The sequence below is a fragment of the Mauremys mutica genome, chromosome 14 (assembly GCF_020497125.1).
Source record: "Mauremys mutica isolate MM-2020 ecotype Southern chromosome 14, ASM2049712v1, whole genome shotgun sequence".
Lineage (NCBI taxonomy): Eukaryota > Metazoa > Chordata > Testudines > Geoemydidae > Mauremys > Mauremys mutica.
Genome location: NC_059085.1, coordinates 2,972,811 through 2,995,091, shown reverse-complemented (window position 1 = coordinate 2,995,091; position 22,281 = coordinate 2,972,811). Strand labels below are relative to the sequence as shown.

Below are 22,281 nucleotides of genomic sequence, written 5' to 3'. Positions count from 1 at the left end.
TGGCCAGGGGGGAGGGAGCTGGCGCCCGTCCCCGTGGGGCCGGCCTGGCCAGGGGGGAGGGAGCTGGCGCCCGTCCCCGTGGGGCCGGCCTGGCCATGGCAGAAGGAGCTGGCGCCCGTCCCCGTGGGGCCGGCCTGGCCAGGGGGGAGGGAGCTGGCGCCCGTCCCCGTGGGGCCGGCCTGGCCAGGGGGGAGGGAGCTGGCGCCTGTCCCCGTGGGGCCGGCCTGGCCATGGGGGAGGGAGCTGGCGCCTGTCCCCGTGGGGCCTGGCTCCAGGACGAGAGCCACAGGCTGGTCGAACATCATCAGCAGTCTCAGGTATCGTTCAGTTGGTGGCTTGCTCCTGTTGCTGATACATGAGGCAGCACGAACGCGGAGAGGTTCTCAGCTCTCTGGCTTGGCAGTCAGAAACCTCCAGGATTGCAAGGGTGGGCCCCACAGTGGGAGGGGTGGGCCCCAGGGCCATTTGGTTCAGGAAGGCACCTTTCAGAATCGAAGGGCTCAGCCCAGCCTGGGCTGTGCAAGCGAAGACGACGAGGGGTCCTTGCACTGCAGCGTTTGCACTAAGGGCCCAGGTCGCCTAGGGCCCCAGGGGTGTGTATGTGCCGGCCCATAATAGTACTCAGCACACCAAGGACCAGCGGGCTGGGCTCGCCTGCACCCCTAGCCAGGGGGCTGCAAGTGCAGCTGCTGGGGGTGCTAATTTAGGGCTGGAATGGGTGCCGGTTGCCGTGGTTACCCAAGGGGGGGGCTGGATGCAATTAAAGGCCCTGCAGTCACCAACCAGCACCATGCTGCAAGCGCCTATAGTCCCAGGGGGCAGTGGTGGCGGCCCAGGGCTCCCTCTCCCTGTGGAGGGGGGCAGCGGGCTGAGCCGCACAGTGCTCTCCCTGCTGCTGTCCCCATGCTATTCGCTGCTCTGCCTGGGCCCCAGCACTGCCTCCCTGGCACCTGCTCCTGTGTGGCTTCCAGCCTGGGAGCCTGGCTGAGAGCAGAGGCCAGCTGTGGAGGTGAGTGAAGATCCTGCTGCATGATGCTGGTGCCATAGCCTTGGGGGGTGCTGCCCTGTGCCAGCGGGGTTTACGCCTCCTGGCTGTGGGAAGGCCAGGCTGCATGCGAATTCCCATGGGATGGGAGCAAGCCAAGCCTTGCCCTGGGGTGCCCCATGGCTGGCCCTGCGTCCATGCTGCTGTGCCCGCTGGAGAGAGGGTGCTCCAGGCACTGCATGCTGCAGTGAGTTGGTGCCCACAGGAGCACTCTCATGCGAAGGGTTACGCAGGCGGGCAGACGCAGGATGTGCACATGTACAAAGCCATGTGTGTGCACACCCACGGCTCACAGGCACCACACATGGCTGCACACATGCACCTTTGCTTACCACAGCTGGGAGCACTTATGAGCCCCTCCCCCCAGCCCATGTCCTTTCCCACATGCACTGGGGGGCCTTTGCTTTGCCTCCTTGCCCCCAAGCACGTGAAGGATCGTCCTGGGGGTGACGGGCCCTGGCCGTTTGGCCTTGGGGAGGCGTTGGGGCCCCGGGGCTCCCTGGCAGGCACAGGGAGGGGCTACAAGGACAGAGGAATCCATGGGCTGATCCAGGGCCTCCCTCCCTCCCTCCCCAGGTTAGGGCTGAGGCCAGACTGGCCCTTCATTGGGCCAGGCTACTACTCACAGCTGGAGCTCCAACCGTGCAGGATCGGGAGCTCCAGCTTCCCACTGTGGGGAACCCTGGCAGGGCCCCCCCTTGCAGCATGGCATTGGGGAGCAGGGTAGGGGGCCCAGCTGAGCCATGCCATGCTCGTGCCCCAGTGGGCCAGGCACAGGTGGTGGTGAAGGCCATGTGGCACCTGCAGCTCTGCCCGGCCCAGACAGCAGGTGCAGCTGCCAAGGGTGGTGGTGTCCTCTCTGCTGGGCAGTGCTGGAGGCTGGGGCAGGCGGGACGGGCTTTAAAGGTGTATTACAAACAATTCCCACATTTGCTACAAGCTGCAGGCTGAACGGGGGGCTTGGCCCGAGGCTGTGCTCCGAGCAGAGCCCTGGGGTGCCCAGGCTGCAGGGGCCCCCATAGCCTGGAGAGGGGCCAATTTCCATGCCCAGCAGGCCCCATGAACAGCATGTTGCACGTGCCCCCCCAGCATGCCCTGCTCCCTGCCCTTGCCTGGCTGGAGCTTCGCCCTGGGGGAGCTGGGGTGGGCAGGGCTGAGGTGCTACAGGCCCTGCCATGGGAAGCTGGCACAGTGGCTGCCACGCTGGGCCAGGCTGGATGCCAGAGAAGCATAAAGCCATGCTGGGCTCCAGGTGCCATCTGCAGCCCTTGCCACCACCCCGCTGGGCAGCGGGGAGGGTGGCGGTGGGCCCTGGGCACTGCCAGGTTTGGGGACCTGCTTTGCAGAAGGTGAGTTTATTGACTGAGGATTGAGGGAATACCCTTCCCCACCCCAGCCTCTTGCCCCTGCCCCAGGGCAGGAGGTCACTCCACCCACAGCGAGAGCTTTACGCCTGGCTTTGGGTGGGGCCTGGATTTCCCTTAGCCAGAGCCACGGCTCTGCTGTGCAGGGTGCATTTTCCTCTCATGGGAGAGGTGCTGGCAGAATGGGCGGGGGGGGGCTAGCCCAAGGCTGGGCCAAGCAGGGGGCTGTGGGCTGAGGGGTGTCACACAAGCACAGCCCCGGTGCTCTCCCACTCCTCCATCCATCCCTGGGGTGAGCCCTTTGCCTCCACCGCCAGCCCACAGCCTCACCCCGTGAGTTCCCATCACAGAGTAGGAAGTTACCGCACTGTCCAACTGGGTCTGGCCGAGTCCAAGCGGGCCCAGGCCCAGCTCCCTCTTTGTCCTTCCAGCCGACCCTCCTCTACCACCTCCCCAAAGGCCCCTCTTCCGTCCTTTGTCGTTGCTTGAGACACACGCCTCCCCTCAGCCCTCTCCAGTCCTTTGCTCTCCCGCTGGCCGGACCCGGTGGGGTCCACGTTGGGCAGGGCCGTCTGGTCATCAGTGGCCCTGTTACACAGTGTCCAGGCCAGGCTGCTAGGCGGGGTCACACTTGGGCCTCTGCAACACCAACCCCACTTGCCCATCCCCTGGTTAAATAGCTGCACACAAGGGAAACTGAGGCCCACACAGTATTCATACAACCTGTTAAGAAAATTCCCTACATTGTCATAAGGCCACTCGCAAAGCTGGGGTGGGGGTCCTAGGGCTGGGAGAGGCAGCGGGGCTGAGGGAGAGCTGAGGCTGGGAAGCGTGGGGCTGGAAGACATGAAGCGGGGGCAATAGCAGAGCTAGGGGGAGTCACAGGGCTGGGAGAGGTGGTGGGGGGAGCTGGGGCAGAGCTGGGGAGTCGTAGGGTGGAGAGAGGCGGGGGGTGGGTGAGGCAGAGGTGAACGGGAAGCCCAGGGCTGGGAGAGGTGGTGGGGGGAGCTGGGGCAGAGCTGGGGAGTTGTAGGGTGGAGAGAGGCGGGGGGTGGGTGAGGCAGAGGTGAACGGGAAGCCCAGGGCTGGGAGAGGTGAGGGGGGGCAGTAGCAGATCTGGGGGGGGAGCCCAGGGCCAGGAGAGGCAAGGGGGCAAGGAGGGGTTTGCTGACATTAAGCCTGCTGCCTTCTACTGCTTCCAGTCCCTCCTTCCTGTGGCACAAACAATCCACTGGGCTCAAGGGCCGAGACTTGGGGGCTCCCCCTTCGCCTCTGCTCCGAGTCGCTGTCTGCATGGGGAGGGGAGGGGCAGCTGCCGGCCTGGGAGGGAACCTGTCTTCCCAGCGCTGGGTGCTCTGGGCTGGCTGGGCAGGGGTGGGAGATGCCCCTCACAGCACCTTCCCGGGGTTCATGACGTTCTTGGGGTCCAGCATGGCCTTGATCTGCCTCATGATGGTCAGTCCCAGCTCCCCAATCTCCTCCCGCAGCAGATGGCGCTTGCCCAGCCCGATGCCGTGCTCGCCTGTACAGGTGCCGTCCAGGGCCAGGGCCTGTCTGGGAGGAGAGGAGGCAGGAAATGTGTTAGCACTGGGGCTCTCAAACTTTTCTACTGGTGACCCCTTTCACACAGCAAGTGGGGGCAGCACGGTTAAGGGGAGGGTGTGACTGAGGGACCCCAGGATCAGATCCACGCATGTGAATTCACCGCAGGGGGCAGGGGAGGGCTCAGCCGCGTGCCAGCTGCCCGGAGGGGATGCTGAAGGTGTAGCTGCACCGCCAAGCGCATGCCAAGGGGAACGGGTGAGGGGGACATACAGCCCAGGGGGAGGGGGCAAAAGGGCAGGTGGGGCACCCCATGTGCAGCCCCCATCCTTCGCCTCTGGGACAACGACTGCCCTGTCTAGGCCCTGCACAGCCTGGCTGCGCTGCAGGGCCCCGTGTGAGGAGCAAGTGCCCGACTGCTCCCTATGTGCCAGGCGTGTGTCCTGGGAGGGGGGCTGCCTGTGCTCTCAGCAAGGGGCCCAGGACGGGGGGGGCTCCTGGGAACTCTTCTGGTTGCTTCTCCTGCCACCCTGGCCCTGAGCGCTGGGCCCCTCCCTGGTGTGCCCCCCCCCCACCCTTAGGTCTGTGCCCTCCCCCAGCCCCACCCTCAGTTCTGGGCCCAAAGGCCAGTCAGGGTGGGCCCCATTTGCCCCCTGCAGGATCCCATGAGTTACTTCTGACCTTCAACACCAGAGCTGGGCCAGACAGGGTTGAGCTGGGCAGGGCTTGGCCGGGCAGAGCCGGGCGAGGCAAGGCAGGGTGGGAAGTACTGAGCAGAGCAGGGCAGAGCCAAGCTAGGCTGGGCTGGGCAAGGCAGACCCAGGCTGGGCCAGGGATGGGCAGAGCTGGCTTCCTACCTGGCCAGTCGGGTTGCAAACTCCTTGACACGCTGGATCTCGTCCAGGTCGGCCGGGTCGAACACCAAGACGCAGTGAAAGTTCCCGTCACCCACGTGCCCGGCTATCAGGCCTGAGGGGACACAGACCAGCTGCTCGTATGGGGAGCCTTTCCCAGCCAAGCCCCTCGCCCTGCAGAGCCCACACCAGAGTCATTGTCCACCCCTGAAACGCAGCCCCCTCTGGCAGAAGGGGGCTGTGCCCTGGGGCTTGAGGAGGGAGCCCCCTGCCCCACTGAAATGCAGGGGGGGTGTTAGCTCATCAGGGATATCCCCCACATCAGGATCTGGCCAGGGCACAAGGGGCCGCACGTCCCAGTCCCTCGGAAGGATGGCACCTCCAGCAGCGCTGTGCCCCAGCACCAGCTGGCTCAGCCGTTGGCTCCTCCCGTTCATCCTGCCCCCAGCATGGGGGTGAGACTGGATGAGGTCACAGCATGGGGGCACAGGAATGTCCCCCAGAAACCCACAGGGCCCATGGAGCGCGTTCCCTGACAGATGGGGGTCATGGTAGGCCCACGGCTAATTAGTTCCAGCTCTGGGGAGCCAGGCTGGCTTGGTCCCCTTGCAGCCCCACTGAAACACCTGGCAGGTCCCGCTCAGCACAGCCCCAGGGCTCGGCTACCCGGGATCAAGGAGCACTGCCAGAGCTGTGGGTGGAGCATGTCAAGTGCATTTGAAGCGTCTGATGCATGTCTGATGTGTGTGAAGCGTGTTGTGTGTGTGAAGTGTCTGATGAGTGTGACGTGTGTGTGAAGCACGCCTACCTGCCCTATTCTCTGCAATGGCGGCATCGTCAGGTCCCCCCAGACAGGTGCACTGTGGGTGGTTGGCGTTTAGGGGCCGCGTTTGGATTTATTACCAACCCTTGCGGCAATGGGGAGCAGGACCTGTGCCCCCTCTGTCTGCAGCCCCCAGCCCCGTGGCTCCCACACCCAGACAGGACAATGGCAAGCAGGCCTGACAGCAGGGGGATGGGAGCAGCGCCAGCCCTGTCATGTCATCCCTTCTCCTGCTGCCTTGCCCAACCCCACTGAAGTGACCCCCAGCTGCACAGGCCCTGACCCCAGGCTCAGTGGAGACCTACCTGTGAGCCCTGACTCCTGCAGGTCTCTGTGGGTCTCTCCCACGATGTGGGGCAGCCGGGAGATGGGGACGCACACGTCTGTGGAGTAGCCCTGAGGGGGACACGACAGAGGGTTCACTGATCCCCCCGCAGGAGTGACAGGACACATCTGGGCACCCCGATCCCACCTCACTCAAGGGGTGCACACTGGCCTCGCCTGGGCCCCCGGAGGATCCCAGCTCCCCCTGCACCCCACTGGTGGGACCTGGCTTGGCTTGGGAAAACCCTTACTAAGCCCTCCCAGGCGTGGGGCTCGGGACATGCTGTTCAGCGGGGTCCCCCGAAGGCCTGGGGAGCACTGACCCCAGGACACCCACTGGAGAGCAGCTCTCAGCAGTCAGGCTGGGGCAGGACAGTCCTGTGCGTGGGCACTGGCCCCCCGAACTGGGGAAAGCCCAGAGTCTCATGGGGTGAGGGGCTGTTCCTGGCGCACCAAGAGCCCCAATATCACTCCCAGTCCCTTCCCTTGGCACCCTTTACCCACTCCCCAGACACCCCTGTCCCTCCGGGGACTCCTGCCCCTCCCTAAGTGACCCCCTCTTCCCTCAGCCTCCCCCCTGCCCCCCTCCTCAGGCACTCCCCTGCCCCGTCTCCAAGTGACCCCCTTCCCCCCAGCATTCCCCCCTGCTCCAGCGCTAGCCCACCTTGCTCCCAGGGCGCAGGGCCAAGGCCGCATACCAGGCGTTGTGCCGAGCAGCCCACAGCTTGTTCCTCGCCTCCGGCTCCCGGGCCCAGGCAAAGTCCGAGCCACCATTCAGCTGCACGATCTCCCCTGCAGAGGGAGAGACCCCCTCGCTGTCAGCCCCCTGCCCCCCGGAGCGGGGCCTGGCCGCCAGCCGTCTCTGCCGGGCAGGCTGGGGCAGGGCAGAGGCCTGGCTTTCCCCTCGTCGCTGGAGACCTAGGCCAGCAGGGCTGTGGGACCAGGTGAGAGATCCACTCCCTGGCATGGGCCAGGGCAGGACAGAGCCACTCTGCCCCCTACAGAAAAGGGGAAGGGCAGCAACTTCCCACCTCAGCCACGAGCCGGGCAGCCAGCCACCCCCCAGCTCCACCCAACCCCTAGGCGCCATCCAAATACACCCCTGGTGCCACTGGCAGTGCCCACCTGCCCCAGGGCTGCCACTCCCCCGCTGGCCAGCAGGAGGGAGGGCCCCCTGCAAGGCCAGGAGAGCTGGCCAGGCCCCCAGACTGTGCCCCCCCAGGCATCACCCCACTGGCGTCGTGGGCATACCTGCCTGCCGGACCTGCTCCTCCACGCTGCCGGGCGAGCCGTGGAACTCCAGGAAGAGTGTGGGGGACACGGTGTAGCTCAGGCCGCTGAACCGATTACAGGCAGCCATCATAACATCGTCCAGGAACTCTGGGGGAGCAGAGAGGCTGGGGGTCAGAGCCGGGGAGGGCTCCACAGTCCACTCGGGAGCAATGCGCCCTGCTCCCCAAGGCACGTTCTGCAGGGCATGGGGCAGCCAACTCACCAATCCGGGCCACGGGGATACCGGCCTGCAGCACTTGCACCGTGCAGCCCACCGCCGCATGCACGCTGGGGAAGGCGCACACGGCCGCCACCATGGCCTCAGGGCTGCCATGGAGACGCAGCGTAGCCTGGGTGATGAGGCCAAGCGTCCCCTCAGAGCCCACAAACAGCCCGGTCAGGTTGTAGCCAGCAGCGCTCTTCCTGCAGCAGGGCGAGAAGGGGCTGGGATGAGATCTCGGGGCAGGAGTCCCCTGGTGCCCCCCACCCTTGAGCCACAGCCCCCAGTACCTGAAGTGGCGGCCCCGGCCGGCCGTGTGCAGCACCCTGCCATCGGCCAGCACCACCTGCAGGTTGAGCACGTTGTGGCGCATGGTGCCGTAGCGCACGGCATTGGTGCCTGAGGCGCTGGTGGCCGCCATGCCGCACAGGGAGGCATCGGCGCCAGGGTCTACGGAGGGAAAGGGCATGGCCGGCAGTCAGTGGTGGGGGTGGCCAATGGTCACGGGGCATCGCAGAACCAGCACCCTGGGGAACCTTCCCCCCTGCGCCCAGGGCAGAGCTGGGCCCAAGACAGAAATCCGCCCACCCCCGGGTTGCTGTGCCATGGGCGCTCCCAAAGCTGGTGCAGGCAGAGCCTCCGGCAGCTGCCAGCACCCAGCCCAGCGTGTCATGGCCACGGGGACATGGAGGGAGCAGCCAGGTCAGAGCTCAGGCCCCTTCACCCCACATGGCTGCAACACAGACTGTGCCCACAATGCCCTGCCTGGCACCGTCCACCCGTGGCCCAGGCGGGCTGTGGCCTGCATGCTGAGTGGGCCAATGAGGGACCTGTGGCAGGATTGATTTTCATGGCACGTCCACTGGAGTGGGACCCAGCTGCTCTGTTCCCAGCAGCCAGCACCACTGCCCTGGGCTGGATTGGGGCAGAGGACCTGGGGGCGAAGCTCATCAGCCCATTGACAGCCCATTGCCCAGGCATGTCGCCCAGCACAGCTGCCACTCGCCAACCTGTGCCAGCTTCCTGCTCTGACCCCACTGAACCCAGCTGCAGGCCTCGGCATTGGCCGTGTGCTGGGAATGGAGCTGGGACCCCTCGTCCCCCACCACGGGAGGGAGCCCCTCGCCCCATGCACGGCATCATACCGACAGGGAACCAGAGGCCAGTGTCCCGCAGGTAACTGTTGAGCGCTTTGCGGGTCACCCCTGGCTCCACGGCCACAGTGAAGTCCTCAGTGCTGAGCGCTGTGATGCGATCCATTCGGGCCAGGTTAAAGCACACGCCGCCCTGGCCCAGCGAGATGGGAGCAGACATCAGAGCCAGGCCCACGGCACTCCCTGGAAAGGGTCTGAGACCTGCTGGGTAACCCCCTGAGCACACATAGGCAGGCGGAGCAGGGCCAGGACACCGCCAGGCTGGGGTTCCCCTGCTCTGTGCCCCACTGGTATCTCACCACAGCTTCCCTGGCATCGCTGCCCAGCCGGGGAGTCGCTGGAGCTCCAGGTGAAGATGAACCACCCTGCCCTGCCCACGACTGATCCCCCAAGACTGAAGGGCACCACGGCTGCCCTCCTGGCACGAGGGAAAGCGGAGCCTGCCTGTGAGGAACCAACCCAGAACAGTCCCGGCTGGGCCATGTGCCCACCGGCCTCTCCACGCACTGCCCTGCTGGGGACAAGGGGGCAGCAGCCGAGGGCTGGGCCCACTGGCTCTAGTCGAGAGGGGAAAACTCACTGTGCCAGCCCCACCTGCAAAAGGACCAGCACAGGGGTGGCAAGGGTCTGGGTTGGCAGCTCAGCTGGATGAGTGGGCAGAGCGCCAGCTGCACTGGAGCCCCACTGGGTTACGCCAGCTGGGGATGGGATCTGCTCCACCCTATGGGGCAGGGAATGCTCAGTGCACTGCCCCCCCACTCTGTACCCGCACCACTGCCCACCCCACCCTGTACCCTCACCGTGCTGCCCCCCCGCTCAGTACCCAAACTGCGCAGCCCCCCCACCCCGTACCCTCACCGTGCTGCCCCCCCGCTCAGTACCCAAACGGCGCAGCCGCCCTGCTCCGTACCTGCACCACTGCCCACCCCACTCCGTACCCTCACCATGCTGCCCCCCCGCTCCGTACCCTCACCGTGCTGCCCCCCCACTCCGTACCCTCACCGTGCTGCCCCCCCCCCGCTCTGTACCCTCACCGTGCTGCCCCTCCCGCTCTGCACCCTCACCGTGCTGCCCCCCCCGCTCCGTACCCTCACCTTGCTGCCCCCCCGCTCCTTACCCTCACCGTGCTGCCCCCCCGCCCCGTACCCTCACCGTGCTGCCCCCCCGCTCCGTACCTCACCGTGCTGCCCCCCCCCGCTCTGTACCCTCACCGTGCTGCCCCCCCGCCCCGTACCCTCACCGTGCTGCCCCCCTGCTCCGTACCCTCACCGTGCTGCCCCTCCCGCTCCGTACCCTCACCGTGCTGCCCCTCCCGCTCCGTACCCTCACCATGCTGCCCCCCCGTACCCTCACTGTGCTGCCCCTCCCGCTCTGTACCCTCACCGTGCTGCCCCCCCGCTCGTTACCTTCAGAGTGCTGCCCCCCTGCTCCGTACCCTCACCGTGCTGCCCCCCTGCTCCGTACCCTCACCGTGCTGCCCCCCCGCTCTGTACCCTCACCGTGCTGCCCCTCCCGCTCCGTACCCTCACCGTGCTGCCCCCCTGCTCCGTACCCTCACCGTGCTGCCCCCCCCGCTCCGTACCCTCACCGTGCTGCCCCTCCCGCTCCGTACCCTCACCGTGCTGCCCCCTGCTCCGTACCCTCACCGTGCTGCCCCCCCGCTCCGTACCCTCACCGTGCTGCCCCTCCCGCTCCGTACCCTCACCGTGCTGCCCCCCCGCTCCGTACCCTCACCGTGCTGCCCCCCTGCTCCGTACCCTCACCGTGCTGCCCCTCCCGCTCTGTACCCTCACCGTGCTGCCCCCCCGCTCTGTACCTTCACCGTGCTGCCCCCCCCCGCTCCGTACCCTCACCGTGCTGCCCCTCCCGCTCTGTACCCTCACCGTGCTGCCCCCCTGCTCCGTACCCTCACCGTGCTGCCCCCCCGCTCCGTACCCTCACCGTGCTGCCCCTCCCGCTCTGTACCTTCACCGTGCTGCCCCCCCGCTCCGTACCCTCACCGTGCTGCCCCCCCCGCTCTGTACCCTCACCGTGCTGCCCCCCCTGCTCCGTACCCTCACCGTGCTGCCCCCCCGCTCCGTACCCTCACCGTGCTGCCCCTCCCGCTCCGTACCCTCACCGTGCTGCCCACCCGCTCCGTACCCTCACCGTGCTGCCCCTCCCGCTCCGTACCCTCACCGTGCTGCCCCCCCGCTCCGTACCCTCACCGTGCTGCCCCCCCCGCTCCGTACCCTCACCGTGCTGCCCCCCCCGCTCTGTACCCTCACCGTGCTGCCCCCCCGCTCCGTACCCTCACCGTGCTGCCCCCCCCGCTCCGTACCCTCACCGTGCTGCCCCCCTGCTCCGTACCCTCACCGTGCTGCCCCCCCCGCTCTGTACCCTCACCGTGCTGCCCCCCTGCTCCGTACCCTCACCGTGCTGCCCCCCCGCTCCGTACCCTCACCGTGCTGCCCCTCCCGCTCCGTACCCTCACCGTGCTGCCCCCCCGCTCCGTACCCTCACCGTGCTGCCCCTCCCGCTCCGTACCCTCACCGTGCTGCCCCCCCGCTCCGTACCCTCACCGTGCTGCCCCCCCCGCTCCGTACCCTCACCGTGCTGCCCCCCCCGCTCCGTACCCTCACCGTGCTGCCCCCCCTGCTCCGTACCCTCACCGTGCTGCCCCCCCGCTCCGTCCCCTCACCGTGCTGCCCCTCCCGCTCTGTACCCTCACCGTGCTGCCCCCCCGCTCCATACCCTCACCGTGCTGCCCCTCCCGCTCCATACCCTCCCCGTGCTGCCCCCCCCCGCTCAGTACCCTCACCGTGCTGCCCCCCCCGCTCAGTACCCAAACTGCGCAGCCCCCCTGCTCCGTACCCGCACCACTGCCCACCCCACCCCGTACCGTCACCGTGCTGCCCCCCCACTCCGTACCTCACCGCGCGGCCCCCCCACTCAATACCCTCACTGCGCTGCCCCCAGGTCCATACCATCACCGCGCCCCCCCCTCGTATCCTCACTGCGCTATCCCCCCACTCCATACCCACACTGCATTTCCCCCCCACTCCATACCCACACTGCATTTCCCCCCGCCCCGCTCCAGACCCTCACTGCCCCCCCCCCCCACTCCGTACTCTCACTGCCGTGATGCCGCCTTCCAGGCCCGTGCCGGTGCTGAAGGGGATGATGGGGACACCGTGACTGTAGCAGATTCTTGCCAGCTTGCTGACCTGTTCCACGTCCTGCGGCCAGACCACGGCGTCCGGCGGGCTGCACCTGCAGGTGGATGAGAGCCTTGTGTAATGCCAGCTGCCTGGCTGCCTCTGCGCACAGAGTGTGCAGCTCCACCTGGGCCGAGAACACAGCAGGGAGCCAGCCGCATGCCAGGCTGGGCGGGGCACAGGGTGGGCAGACAAGGCCTGGATGAGCCAGGGGGAAGAGAGGCTTTGAGGGCTGAGCAGGGCACTGGCCCCTAGCCCCATGGGCTGGCTCCCACACACTGATCCGGAGGATGCCAAGGGGCTTAGCTCCAGGGACTGTGTGCACCAGCTGGCAGGGCATGGGGGTAGAAACTAGGATTTCAGCAGCGCCTTGGAGGCAACTGTTTGGCACAGCTGCGGGGCAGCCGAGCAGGGCTGCACCTGCTGTGGCTGCACTGGGCACGGGGGGCACTGCTGCAGCAGCAGAGGGACTGCGGCATATGGAGGCGGATTCCCTGTGGGCGTCCGGCCTGAGCCCAGCGAAGGGCTTGCTCTGCCTATGCACCCCAACAGCCACTGGGGTCCAGAGCCCCTGTCCCTGGAGCCCCGTCCTTCCCGTGGTCATGTCACTGCACCTGGGATCGTGCTGGGTGCTGCACACACATCGCCGTCCTGCTGGGGGGATGGGCTCCTCCCAGGGCATGAGGCAGCCAAGCCAGCAGAAGCCCTTCACAGCTCCCCAGGGAGCCCAGTGGCCCGGGTCAATGATGCTCTAAGAGGCTCCCCAGTCCACACTGGCTGTATGAGCCGGCCTCTGGGGAGTGTGTGACGTGTGCTGGGAGCTCCCCAGGTACCTGTGCATGGATTCATCCCTCCCGTGCTGCTCCCGGACAGCCAGGGCTGTGGACACGTTCGGGCTCCCCACCACGGCTCGCAGGGCCTCCACCAGTTCTCCCGGCAGCTGGCCCTAGAGAGAGTTAAAGGGCCAGCGCGTTCCAAGCACCTGCCTTAACACTCCCCTTCTCTGGGTGGTGGCAGAGCATCCGGGCACGAGCTCATAGAGTGCGGGCAAACCCCAAGCCTATGCAGAGAGATGGGCTTTCAACCACAGACACCTGTCTCTCCCCAGGGATGAAGGGCACAGGACATGGTGCCCGTGCTGGGATGGTGGCTTGGCTGCTCCAGGGGAAGGTCTGATACTTTCCATAATGGGCAGCAGGGGTGGAGCTAGGTGGGAAAGTCCCTCCCACCATCTATCATTGCTGTCCCTAAGAGGTCTGTCACAGACACACACATATGTGCTGTGTCTTCAGTATCAAAAGGGCTGGAGATTTCATTTCAATCCCCTCCCGGAGGCACCCTTCAGCGAGGATGGCCCCATCCAAGCTGATCCAGCGCTACGCGTGGATGCCAGGCTCTGGCATGCACAGGGACCTGGAGCACAGGAGCCAAACACCGCTGGACAGCTGCCTGGGTGGAGACCTGCCTTCCCAGAGCTCCCTCCCCCAGAGGCGTTCACCACCACTACAGATTTGTCCGGGTGTGTGAAAGAGAAGGACCCCTGACAAGAGATGGGTTGGCTAATGGGTGCAGTTCAGCTGTTTAGCCAACATTATCGGCACCGGAGATCTCAGATGCCTGGTTTCACCTCATTGGCCCTGCAACACCTCTGGTCAGCACTTCCTGACCCAAATCTAGGGGCGTGGAAAGGAAATCCGAAGGGTTAGTGCAACACTTCCAAATGATCCAAGGAGATTATAGTTGGGTGGGTTGCAACTGGATCGAAATAACTCCTCCTTCTGGAACCAAGGCCTGGCCTTAAGGGAGCTGGAGAAACGCCAGACCTCTAGAAACCATAAGGCCCCGAAGGAAGGCTGCATTAGGGCAGAATAGGGCTGAGGTGGAGAGAGGCTCATACGCCCCTGGCCTGAGGTGCAGGCTGGCTGTGAGCTTCACCAGAGACTCTCAGAAGACACGTAAGACTCTCGTCTTAGCAGCCAGGCTTGCTTCTTGATTTCTGGCCACCTCTCGCTCTGCAGTACTGTGGTGCTGCTCCGTGCAAACAAGCTCTTTCTAAACAAGCATGAATTAAAGTCAGGGGAAGAGCTGCCCAGTGTTCGGCCAGGGCAAAGCGGCAATGGGACAATGGCTCCTCCTGATGCCACAGAGCTAGCGGAGTTTAGCGGCTAAGGGGTTTGCTGTGTTTTACCTTTGGGGCCAGCCCAGCCTCAGGGGAGGGAGGGAGCGTTCAGGACCCACTGCCGCTTCTCGAAGCAGAGCCCCACTTTGCTGGGTCTCTCCCCACTTGGCCCGCACATTCCTGGCCTAGGGAGGCAGGTTTTTGAGCCCCTCAACGCTCCCTGGGTTTCTCCCTCCTGGGGGCTGCCTTTGTCAGTGGTTTGACATTGCTCCCCTACTGACCACGGCCGGGGGTTCATTCACTTGGGGTGTGATTCCTTCCCTTTCCTCTGAAACTCAACAGAGGTTCATTACTAACCTCCCCAAATCCCCCCTTCTGCCCAGTGCCCGCAGTGCTGGGGGTGCAGCAGGAGGGCAGGGTCTGGGGGTGGGTAGGACACAGCCTGTTGCAGTGAGGGTTCCTGTGCCCAGGAGCCATCTTCTCATGCCCTCCCCACCCCAGGCCAGGTGAGCTCTAGGGCTGCTAACAGCCTGTGCGGGTCAAATCCAGCCCGGCCGGCGGTGACAGCCTCTGTGAAATGGGATCGGGTGGCATCACGTCAGGGGTCCTGGTAGTGGGCCCCACAGGGAGCAAACGCTCCCACCCCTAGACGTGGCCCTTGTGGGTCAGGCTGGAGGTGCCCTGGGAAGGTGGTGGGGCGAGCAGGCCCAGCCACTTCCTGGCCCAGGGCAGATGGGGGGCTCCGTGAGCTGCTCTCAAGCCAGTGTGTGGAATTGGCTGTTCACACAAAAGTGCCCGAAGCAGCTGCCGTGGCCAGAACATGGCCGGCGGAGACTCCAGTTCCCCGGTATGGGCGGAGATGGGGTGGTATGGGGGGGGGGGCTATTACCACCCCAAATTGTGTACGTAGATGGGGGGCACAATTTAAAGGGGGCGGAGGAAAGTTCGGGGTCCAGCCCCCAATATAGAAGTCAAACGGCAGCTGGTTCGGGAGGGCGCAGAGGGGCCTGTCTGGCTCCCGCCGCTGGCTCGGGGCTCGGCCCTGCCCTGCGGGGAGCTGGGGCGGAGTCACAGCCGGCCCGAAGCGCGGGTGATGGGCAGGGCCCAGGCGGCCTCCTGCCAGTACCTGCAGGCCGGAGCTCCTCCTGCAGCCGAGCGCCCCGGCGCCCCGGCACAGCCTCTGCAGAGCCATGGGGGCGGGCAGGGGCAGGGGCAGGGGCAGGGGCCGGGCCTGGCTGTTGGGCTCCCGGCTCAGTCTCCCCGTGTCCGCGGGGGAGCCGCCGCTCCACTGGCCCAGCCCCGGCTCGGGGCACCCGGGGAGGCCGCCCATGTTAAGGTGGAACCGACTATTAAGGTGGCGCCGACTGGCAGAACCGGGGCCGCGGGGGCCGGGCAGCGGGGCGGGCAATCTCCTGCCCACAAGGGAAGCGACCGCCACTGCGGTGGGGTTGGCTCGGGGGAAGGCCACTGGTGCCGCCTGCCCATCTGAGCTGCGCTGCGCTGGCATGACAGCCCTACCCTGGCCCGCGCAAGCCCGTCGTGACCCCTCTGCAGCGGCCCTCGGGGCACCCAGCCCGCAGCGTCCCGGAGAACCGCCAGGGACGAGAGCAGGCGAGGCCAGGGGGTCCCCACTGCCCCAGCTTTCTCCCCTCCCATGAGCCCAGGACTGGAGAACACGGGCACGGCCGGTCTCTGATGTTCCTTTATTGACCCCTCACGCTGGGAACGTGGGGCTGAATTAATTGGCCGCGATGATCTGGTCGATCCAGGCCCTGAGCTTGGTGACGCGGGCGTAAACGCCGGGCGTGGAGGGGGAGCAGGTGCTGCTTCCCCAGGAGACGATCCCCACCAGGGTCCAGGCGCCATCCTTCTGGCACACCAGGGGGCCGCCGGAGTCACCCTGCAAGGACAAGCAGCAGGTTGGGGGGGGTGGAAAGCGAGGAGGACCTGCTCATCTACCAGCTGTTCCCCGAATGCAAACGAGTCTGCGCTTGTCTGGATGGGGCCCTACCAGGGGCGGCTCCAGGCCCCAGCACGCCAAGCGCCTGCTTGGGGTGACATGCCGCGGGGGGCGCTCTGCCAGTCGCCGGGAGGGCGGCAGGCAGGGCTCCAGTGGGCCTCCCGCAGGTGTCCCTGCGGAGTGTCTGCTGGTCCCGCGGCTCCACCGAGCGGGAGGCCCACCGGAGCCGCGGGACCGGCGACCAGCAGAGCGCCCAGCCACGGCGTGCCGCCGTGCTTGGGGCAGCGAAATGTCTAGAGCCGCCCCTGGGCCCTACGTATCCACCGCAGGCCCCAGGGCTGGGGAGAGAGATGCAGAGCGGGGATCGTGGGCAGGGAAATGGGAGCCTAGAGGAAGGGAGGGAGAGATGCACAGATCCTTGGTTAGATCAAGGGGGGCTGCCTGGACGGCTGCAGGGATGGGGTGACAGGCAGGCAGGGAGGGAGGGATGGCGAGAGAGCGGAGGTGGCTGAGCAGTGGCTAGGAGTGATGTATGGCCAGTCTGCGCTTGTCTGGACGGGGCCCTACGTATCCACCGCGGGCCCCAGGGCTGGGGAGAGAGATGCGGAGCGGGGATCGCGGGCAAGAAAACAAGGGGTGTTGCGGGGAGACTGGTCCTTTAAGAGGGAGGAGGCCCAGCCCCCTGTGACTGGTCAGCTGCCTCCCACGTGGGCTTAAGAAAAGCGATCTGGGGGGGGCCTGAGTCCCCATCAATGGAGTGTCCGAGAGGACAGCAGCAAACTGACAGCCAGCGAATAAGGGGCTGCCCGTCTCTGGCAGGGAAGTTAGGCTGCCGAACCCTGGCCTGGGAGGCGTGAGAGACGAGCTGGCTGCTGGAAGGAGTCAGGGCTCTCGTCTGGAGGCGAGGCGCAGTCTGAACAGGGGGGTCCCTGCAGCTGGGCAGGGCGCTGGCTCAGTGGGCCTCACGGTGTGACACAGGGGTGCTGAAGGCCAATCTAAGGAGGCGATGAGGCCATGTGCTCTATCCCGGAGGGAGAGGGAGAGGGAGACCCCTTGGGGGTCTGGCACATTGCAAGGGTTCCCCCTAGAGACTGTTCTAAAGTGGGGGCCATAGCACGGCTCCTGGGGATCTGTGCCAGCATCTAGGAGCAATGTGTGGCCAGACAGGTGGGCACAGGGGGCCGCGGTGCTGCAGAGCTGGGTACCATGCAGGAGGAGGCTCCAGCCGCGCCGGCGCAGATCATGACATCAGCGATCCTGAAGCCCCAGTAGGTCTTGCACTGCGTGTTGGTCAGCAGGGGCAGGGCCGCCTGCTGCAGCTGGTCTGGGGTGTTCTGGGCTGGAAAACAAAGGCAGGCAGGAGATGGCGTCAGCCAGGCAGCATGGGGCAGCCCCCGATCCCAGACACTGCAGCCCCTGGGCCTCGCCTGGCACTGGGACCTCAACAGGGAGGGAGGGGCCTGGAGAGCTCCCCCTGGGGCCCCTGTGCAGAGGAAGGGGCCCCTGCTGCACCTGCCCTCCCAGGGCACGCACAGGACAGCTGTGTCCAGTCAGGCGGGACCCCTTGGGGGGCCTCCCTGTCAAATTCTCTGGGTTTGGCCTGGGGCAGGGAGAGAGGCAGGGCCTGGGACTCTAGCCGGAGGGGGCAGAGCTGGGGGTCCTGAGTAGGGCCCCCTTTCCTAGTCCAGTATGTGCCCGGGAGGGGCTGGTGCTGAGGTGAGGGGATGGGGCATAATCAAATCAGTTGGCTAAGCTGAGTTCTCCTCCACGCTCCAGGGCTCTGTCTCCCATGCAGCCAGAGCGGCACAGACACCTGCAGACCCTTGGGATTACCCTTGGGATCAGTCAGGCCCCAGCCTGTGGTCACACAGGTCAGGCCTCCGGGGAAGTCGTCAGTGGCCTCAGGCAGGCACACGGGGGATACGCGGGCTGTCAGCTTGGCTGGGGAGGCCAGCTTCAGCAGGGTGATGTCGTTCTTCACGGTTAACATGCTGAAACTGGGGTTCTTGAAAACCTGCCACAGGAGACAGAGGAGCATGAGACCACGTCGAGCCCCTGTACAAGACCCCACCGAAATCTCGTCCACCCCATAGCAGGACCCACATAGGCCACGTCCACCGCCCTTCAGCAGAACTCCCCGGAGACTGTGTCCACCCTCTGCAGGACCCTGAGGAGCTCTGCCCGTGAGACATGACACAGGCTGACCTGTGAGTGTACCGGGGGTTGAGGTGGGCATGAAGGGTCACTGGGGGACCAGTGTTTCAGGCTCATGGAGGGAGGACATGTGCAGCCCCTGAGGGGACCCCGTGCTGGCCAGCCCCCTACCTGGGCAATCTGCAGGACTTGCACATCCTCGGCCGGAGAGCCTTGGTCAAATTCCCCCAGAACCACACGGTGACTTGTGCTGCGGGGGGAAGAAAAGGAAGCCCCAAGTACAGGGAAAGGTGGGTGTCATAAACAGATAGTTAAGGGTTAAAGTCTCTTTTACCTGTAAAGGGTTAACAAGCTCAGTAACCTGATAAACACCTGACCAGAGGACCAATCAAGGGGCAGAATAATTTCAAATCTCTGTGGAGGGAAGGCTTTGTCTGTGTCCTTTGTTTAAAATTGCCATGCTCTCTTTGGATCTAAGAGAGGCCAGACATGTCTCCAAGTTCTCCTGGAGTATTTCCTACTATCCAATATAGTGAGTATTAGAAAGGCGAATTAATCTTCTAATTAATTTCTGCATTTGCAATTGTGTGGTTGCTGAAGAAATTCTTTATTTCTGTTTGCTGTTAATGATTATTCTGAGGAGGAGGGAGGGGGAAGTCTCTCCAGGTTTATAAGCTAGACCCTGTATATTTTTCCATCCTGGTATTACAGAGATCGTGTACTTTCTTTCTTTCTTTTAATAAAATCTTTTCTTTTTAAAACTTGATTGATTTCTTCCCTTGTTTGAATTTTCAAGGGAAGGGGAGGGGGGAAAGTGAATCCCTCTTTGGTTTGATTCAAGGAATTTGAATCCAAGTATCTCTCCTAAGCACTAGGAGATGGGAGGGGGGAAATGATTTGTTTCCCTTTGTGTTGAGATTCAAGTTTGAATCTGTGTTCCCAGGGAAAGTTTTGGGGGAACAGGGAGTGGGTCAGACACTTAAAAACTGACTGGTGGCAGCGAGAACCAGATCTAAACTAGAATTTTAGTTTAGAGGAGTCCATGCAGGTCCCCATCTTGTGAACGCTAAAGTTCAAAGTGGGGAATAAACCTATAACAGTGGGGCAGGCCTGTCTCCCTGCAGCACCTTCTGTCCCCTCTGCTGGGCACTGCCCAGGCCTGGCACGGGGGGGTCTGTGCCCAGGAGTTGTGGCAGGGCTGGTGGGAGCCCTTGGAGCTGGCTCAGGGTACTGCCAGCCAGGCAGGGGATTGCAGGGCTGAAAGAAGTGGCCAGGGATGTGTGCTCTGAGCAGAGCTTCCATCATCAGGACACTGATGCCCAGGCCCCATCCCCAGCAGTATCTGCCAGGAGGGCTCAGTGCACATGGCACATCCATCCCCTCTGTGTCCCCTTGCCCACCCGTCCCACTCTAGTGCCTGGGCTTTCTAGGGTTGCCAGGCGTCTGGCTCTGGGGGATGTCCCCAGGTGAACACCCAGTCAAAAAGGGACCCTGGTGGCTCCGGTCTGCGCTGCTGACTGGGGCGGTTAAAAGTCTGGTCGGTGGCGCAGCAGGAGTGAGGCAGGCTCCCTGACTGCCCTGGCACCGTGTGGCTCCCGGAAGTGGCGATATGTCCCTTGGCCCCTTGGCACAGGAGCGATCAGGGAAGCTCCGCGTGCTGCCCCTGCCGCCAGTGCTGGCTCTGCAGCTCCCATTGGCCAGGAATCACGGCCAGTGGGAGCTGCGGGGGCAGCACCTGCAGGTGTGCGCAGCATGCCTCAGTCTAGTCCGGCCACTTCCGGGAGCAGCATGGAGCTGCTGCCAGGGCAAGCAGGAACCCTACCTTAGCCCCACTGCACCACCGACTGGGAGCTGCCTAATGTAAGTGCTACTGGGCCAGAGCCTGAACCCTGAACCTCCTCTTGCACCCTGAACCCCCTGCCCCAGGTCAGAACCCCATCCTGCACCCTAATTCCCTCCAGGACCCTATACCCCCCACCCACACCCCAACCACCTGCCCTGAGCCCCCTCCAGGAGCCCACCCCCCCACCTGCATCACAACCCCCTCCCCCAGCCTGGAGCCCCCTCCTGCACCTCAAGCTCCTCTTACCCAGCCCCACCCCAGAGCCCCCAGCCAGAGCCCTCACCCTTCCTGCACCCCAACCGCTTGTCCCAGCCCAGTGAAAGTGAGTTACGGTGGGGGAGAGCGAGTGGGGGGCGGCTGGAGTGAGAAGGGGCAGGGCCTCGGGGAAGGGGCGGGGGTGTTCAGTTTTGTGCAGTTAGAAAGTTGGCAACCCTAGGGCCTTGGGGCCCCGCAGCTCCTGCCCCAGTTCCTACCTGACGCCGCAGTGAGCGGCGGTGACCACCCAGTTCTCGCTGATCAGGGAGCCGCCGCAGAAGTGGAAGCCGGTGTTGTCCTGTGAGGAGGGGGAGATCAGGCGGTGACCGAGCCGGCCCATGACAGCCACGAGCCGGGGACCCCCCACTCTGCCTGGCGGGGGCTGCTGGGAACCAGGGGAGGGGAATTGGGGCCAGACCATCAAACTAAGAGGGAGCAGCTGGCTGAGACCCATCCCTGGGAAGCAGGTGCCCCCTCTGGGCATCCACTGCCCTTTGCCCCATCTGCCAGGCCCTGCCGGGCACAGATTACAGCAGGGGCAGGCCTGTCCCATCCCACAGGGATCTCTGCTGAGCCCGTGTGCTTGGAGGGGAGCCGGGGTCTCCGATGCCGGCAGGGGCTGAGAGCGGCAGGACAGAAGTGGACTCCGGGCAGGGGAAGGATTCCCATCAGAGCCATGTGCTGGAGCTGAGGGCTCTGGGGGCAGGGCCAAGGGAAGGCTCCTGGCAGGTGCGGGAGCTGCCTTTGGAGTGGTACAGAGGCCAGGTCAGTTCATCTCACTGTCTCAGGCAGCGCTGCCCGTCGGCAGATGCTGCCCTGGGGTAACAGGCCCCTGTCCCATAGCAGAGCAGGCACCAATCGGGGGCAGGGAGGCTGGGAATCCACCTACACACTGGAGCCAATCTGAGAAGCCAGGGGCAGCCCAGCCAGTGCTGCTGGGAAATGCACACAGAACATGGAGGCGGGTGCAGCAGGGAGCTGCCGGGGGGCCCAGATACCACGGTGATGGGCGTGTGCAGGACCTGTCAGATGAATCCCCAGTAGCACTGAGATGCTGCCTAGCTGCCCTGGACACCATGAAATCCCCCCCACCCCAGGTTCTCTAAGGGCCAGGCCTTCCTGCCTTTCCCCCCAGCTTTGCTCCCCATGGGGGCCCCAGCCTGGCCGAAGGGGCTCCTGGGCTCTCACCTGTAGGGAGACCTGCCAGGGCCAGGATCCAGGAACCACCGTCTCACCGTTCACGATTCGAGCGTAGCCGCTGATGACAGGCTGGATGGCAGGGAGGCCGCAGCCTGGGGGAGGGAAGGAGAGGAGTTACCCACAGCTCCTGGGGTCCAGCGGGGAGGGAGCACAGCGCTAGGGCCCAGGCTGCTCTGTGGGGCACCGCAGCAGTGGGGCGGCAGCTTGGGGAGCAGTCAGTGGCTGGGGGCCTTCGCTACAGCCATGGGCATACGCTGCCCACTCCAATTCACCTGGGGACATCCCCCAGAGCCAGGGCCAGGGCTGTACAGCCGCCATGGGGGGCAGGATCGGCTGGGTGGGTGGCGAGCGCCGTCGAGCACAGCATGGTGTGGGCTGCATCCGTCTGTGCTATCAGCAGGGTCTCTCCAGCTGGGGGAGTAGAGACAGGGCCAGGGCTGCTGTCACTGGCGTCTCCTCGGGAGCTCCCTGTGGCAGAGAGACCCTTCCCTGGCTCTGGGCCCTCCAGCCCCTGCTGCCAGTGGAAGGAGGCCAGTGGTACTTACCACGGGCAGCGCCCAGGAAGGCGAGGCAGGGCAGGAGCCAGAGGAAAGCCATTCTGCTTCTTACGTGGGTCCTGGAGACCGAGCGGGGCCAGCAGCCCTTTATATACCCCAGCCAGGAGGTGGCTGAGAAAGAGACAGGAGCCAATTTTCCACCCTGCTGTCCTTGGGGAGATAAGCTGGCAGCCCCAAGGGGTCGTGGGCAGAGCTCCAGAGGGCAGGGCTTGGGACCGCAGCAGCTGCTCCCTGGAGTAGTGTGGGGAGCCACATGGGAGCCAGAGAGCCGTTGGGCAGAGGCCTGGAGCTGGGAGCCCACGGGAGTCAGTGACCCTCTGCCCCTCCCCCCTCTGGGGTATTAGTTACGAGCAAATTGCTCTGTCCTACAGTTGGCACTGCCTAATCCTCCCAGCACC

The 22,281-nt window shown here is 65.1% G+C and overlaps 2 protein-coding genes across 3 annotated transcripts; both read right to left on the bottom strand.

Moving 5' to 3' along the window:
- Positions 1-3,117: 3,117 nt before the first annotated feature.
- LDHD (lactate dehydrogenase D) lies at positions 3,118-15,216 on the bottom strand. 2 transcript variants are annotated; one of them, XM_044987584.1, is made up of 11 exons: positions 15,041-15,216; positions 12,629-12,741; positions 11,709-11,850; positions 8,590-8,731; positions 7,735-7,894; positions 7,448-7,647; positions 7,204-7,332; positions 6,617-6,744; positions 5,934-6,024; positions 4,809-4,920; positions 3,118-3,963 (listed from the first exon to the last, which is right to left on the bottom strand). In XM_044987584.1, the coding sequence occupies exons 1-11, from the start codon at positions 15,104-15,106 to the stop codon at positions 3,798-3,800; spliced, it is 1,449 nt and encodes a 482-aa protein (XP_044843519.1). In that variant the 5' UTR covers positions 15,107-15,216; the 3' UTR covers positions 3,118-3,797. The 2 variants fall into 2 exon arrangements, with proteins under 2 accessions (XP_044843519.1, XP_044843518.1); XM_044987583.1 differs by having other exon boundaries at positions 7,448-7,894.
- Positions 15,217-15,605: 389 nt separating this feature from the next.
- On the bottom strand, positions 15,606-21,929 carry LOC123349411 (chymotrypsinogen 2-like). The gene is made up of 7 exons (XM_044987453.1): positions 21,872-21,929; positions 21,315-21,418; positions 20,345-20,424; positions 18,200-18,278; positions 17,708-17,888; positions 17,080-17,213; positions 15,606-15,814 (listed from the first exon to the last, which is right to left on the bottom strand). Exons 1-7 carry the CDS (start codon positions 21,921-21,923, stop codon positions 15,653-15,655), a joined length of 792 nt encoding a protein of 263 aa, XP_044843388.1. The 5' UTR covers positions 21,924-21,929; the 3' UTR covers positions 15,606-15,652.
- Between the last annotated feature and the right edge of the window lie 352 nt (positions 21,930-22,281).

Coding starts and splice junctions, on each gene's coding strand:
- LDHD (XM_044987583.1), bottom strand. CDS start 15,106: ATGGCTCTGCAGAGGCTGTGCCGGGGCGCCGGGGCGCTCGGCTGCAGG. Junction 7,333..7,447: donor TATCCCCGTGGCCCGGATTG/GTGAGTTGGCTG, acceptor CTGCTCCCCCAG/AGTTCCTGGACGATGTTATG. Junction 6,025..6,616: donor CCCTGCGCCCTGGGAGCAAG/GTGGGCTAGCGC, acceptor TGTCCCCCTCAG/GGCTACTCCACAGACGTGTG.
- LOC123349411 (XM_044987453.1), bottom strand. CDS start 21,923: ATGGCTTTCCTCTGGCTCCTGCCCTGCCTCGCCTTCCTGGGCGCTGCC. Junction 20,425..21,314: donor CCTGGCAGGTCTCCCTACAG/GTGAGAGCCCAG, acceptor CCCTCCTCACAG/GACAACACCGGCTTCCACTT. Junction 18,279..20,344: donor GCCGCTCACTGCGGCGTCAG/GTAGGAACTGGG, acceptor TTCCCCCCGCAG/CACAAGTCACCGTGTGGTTC.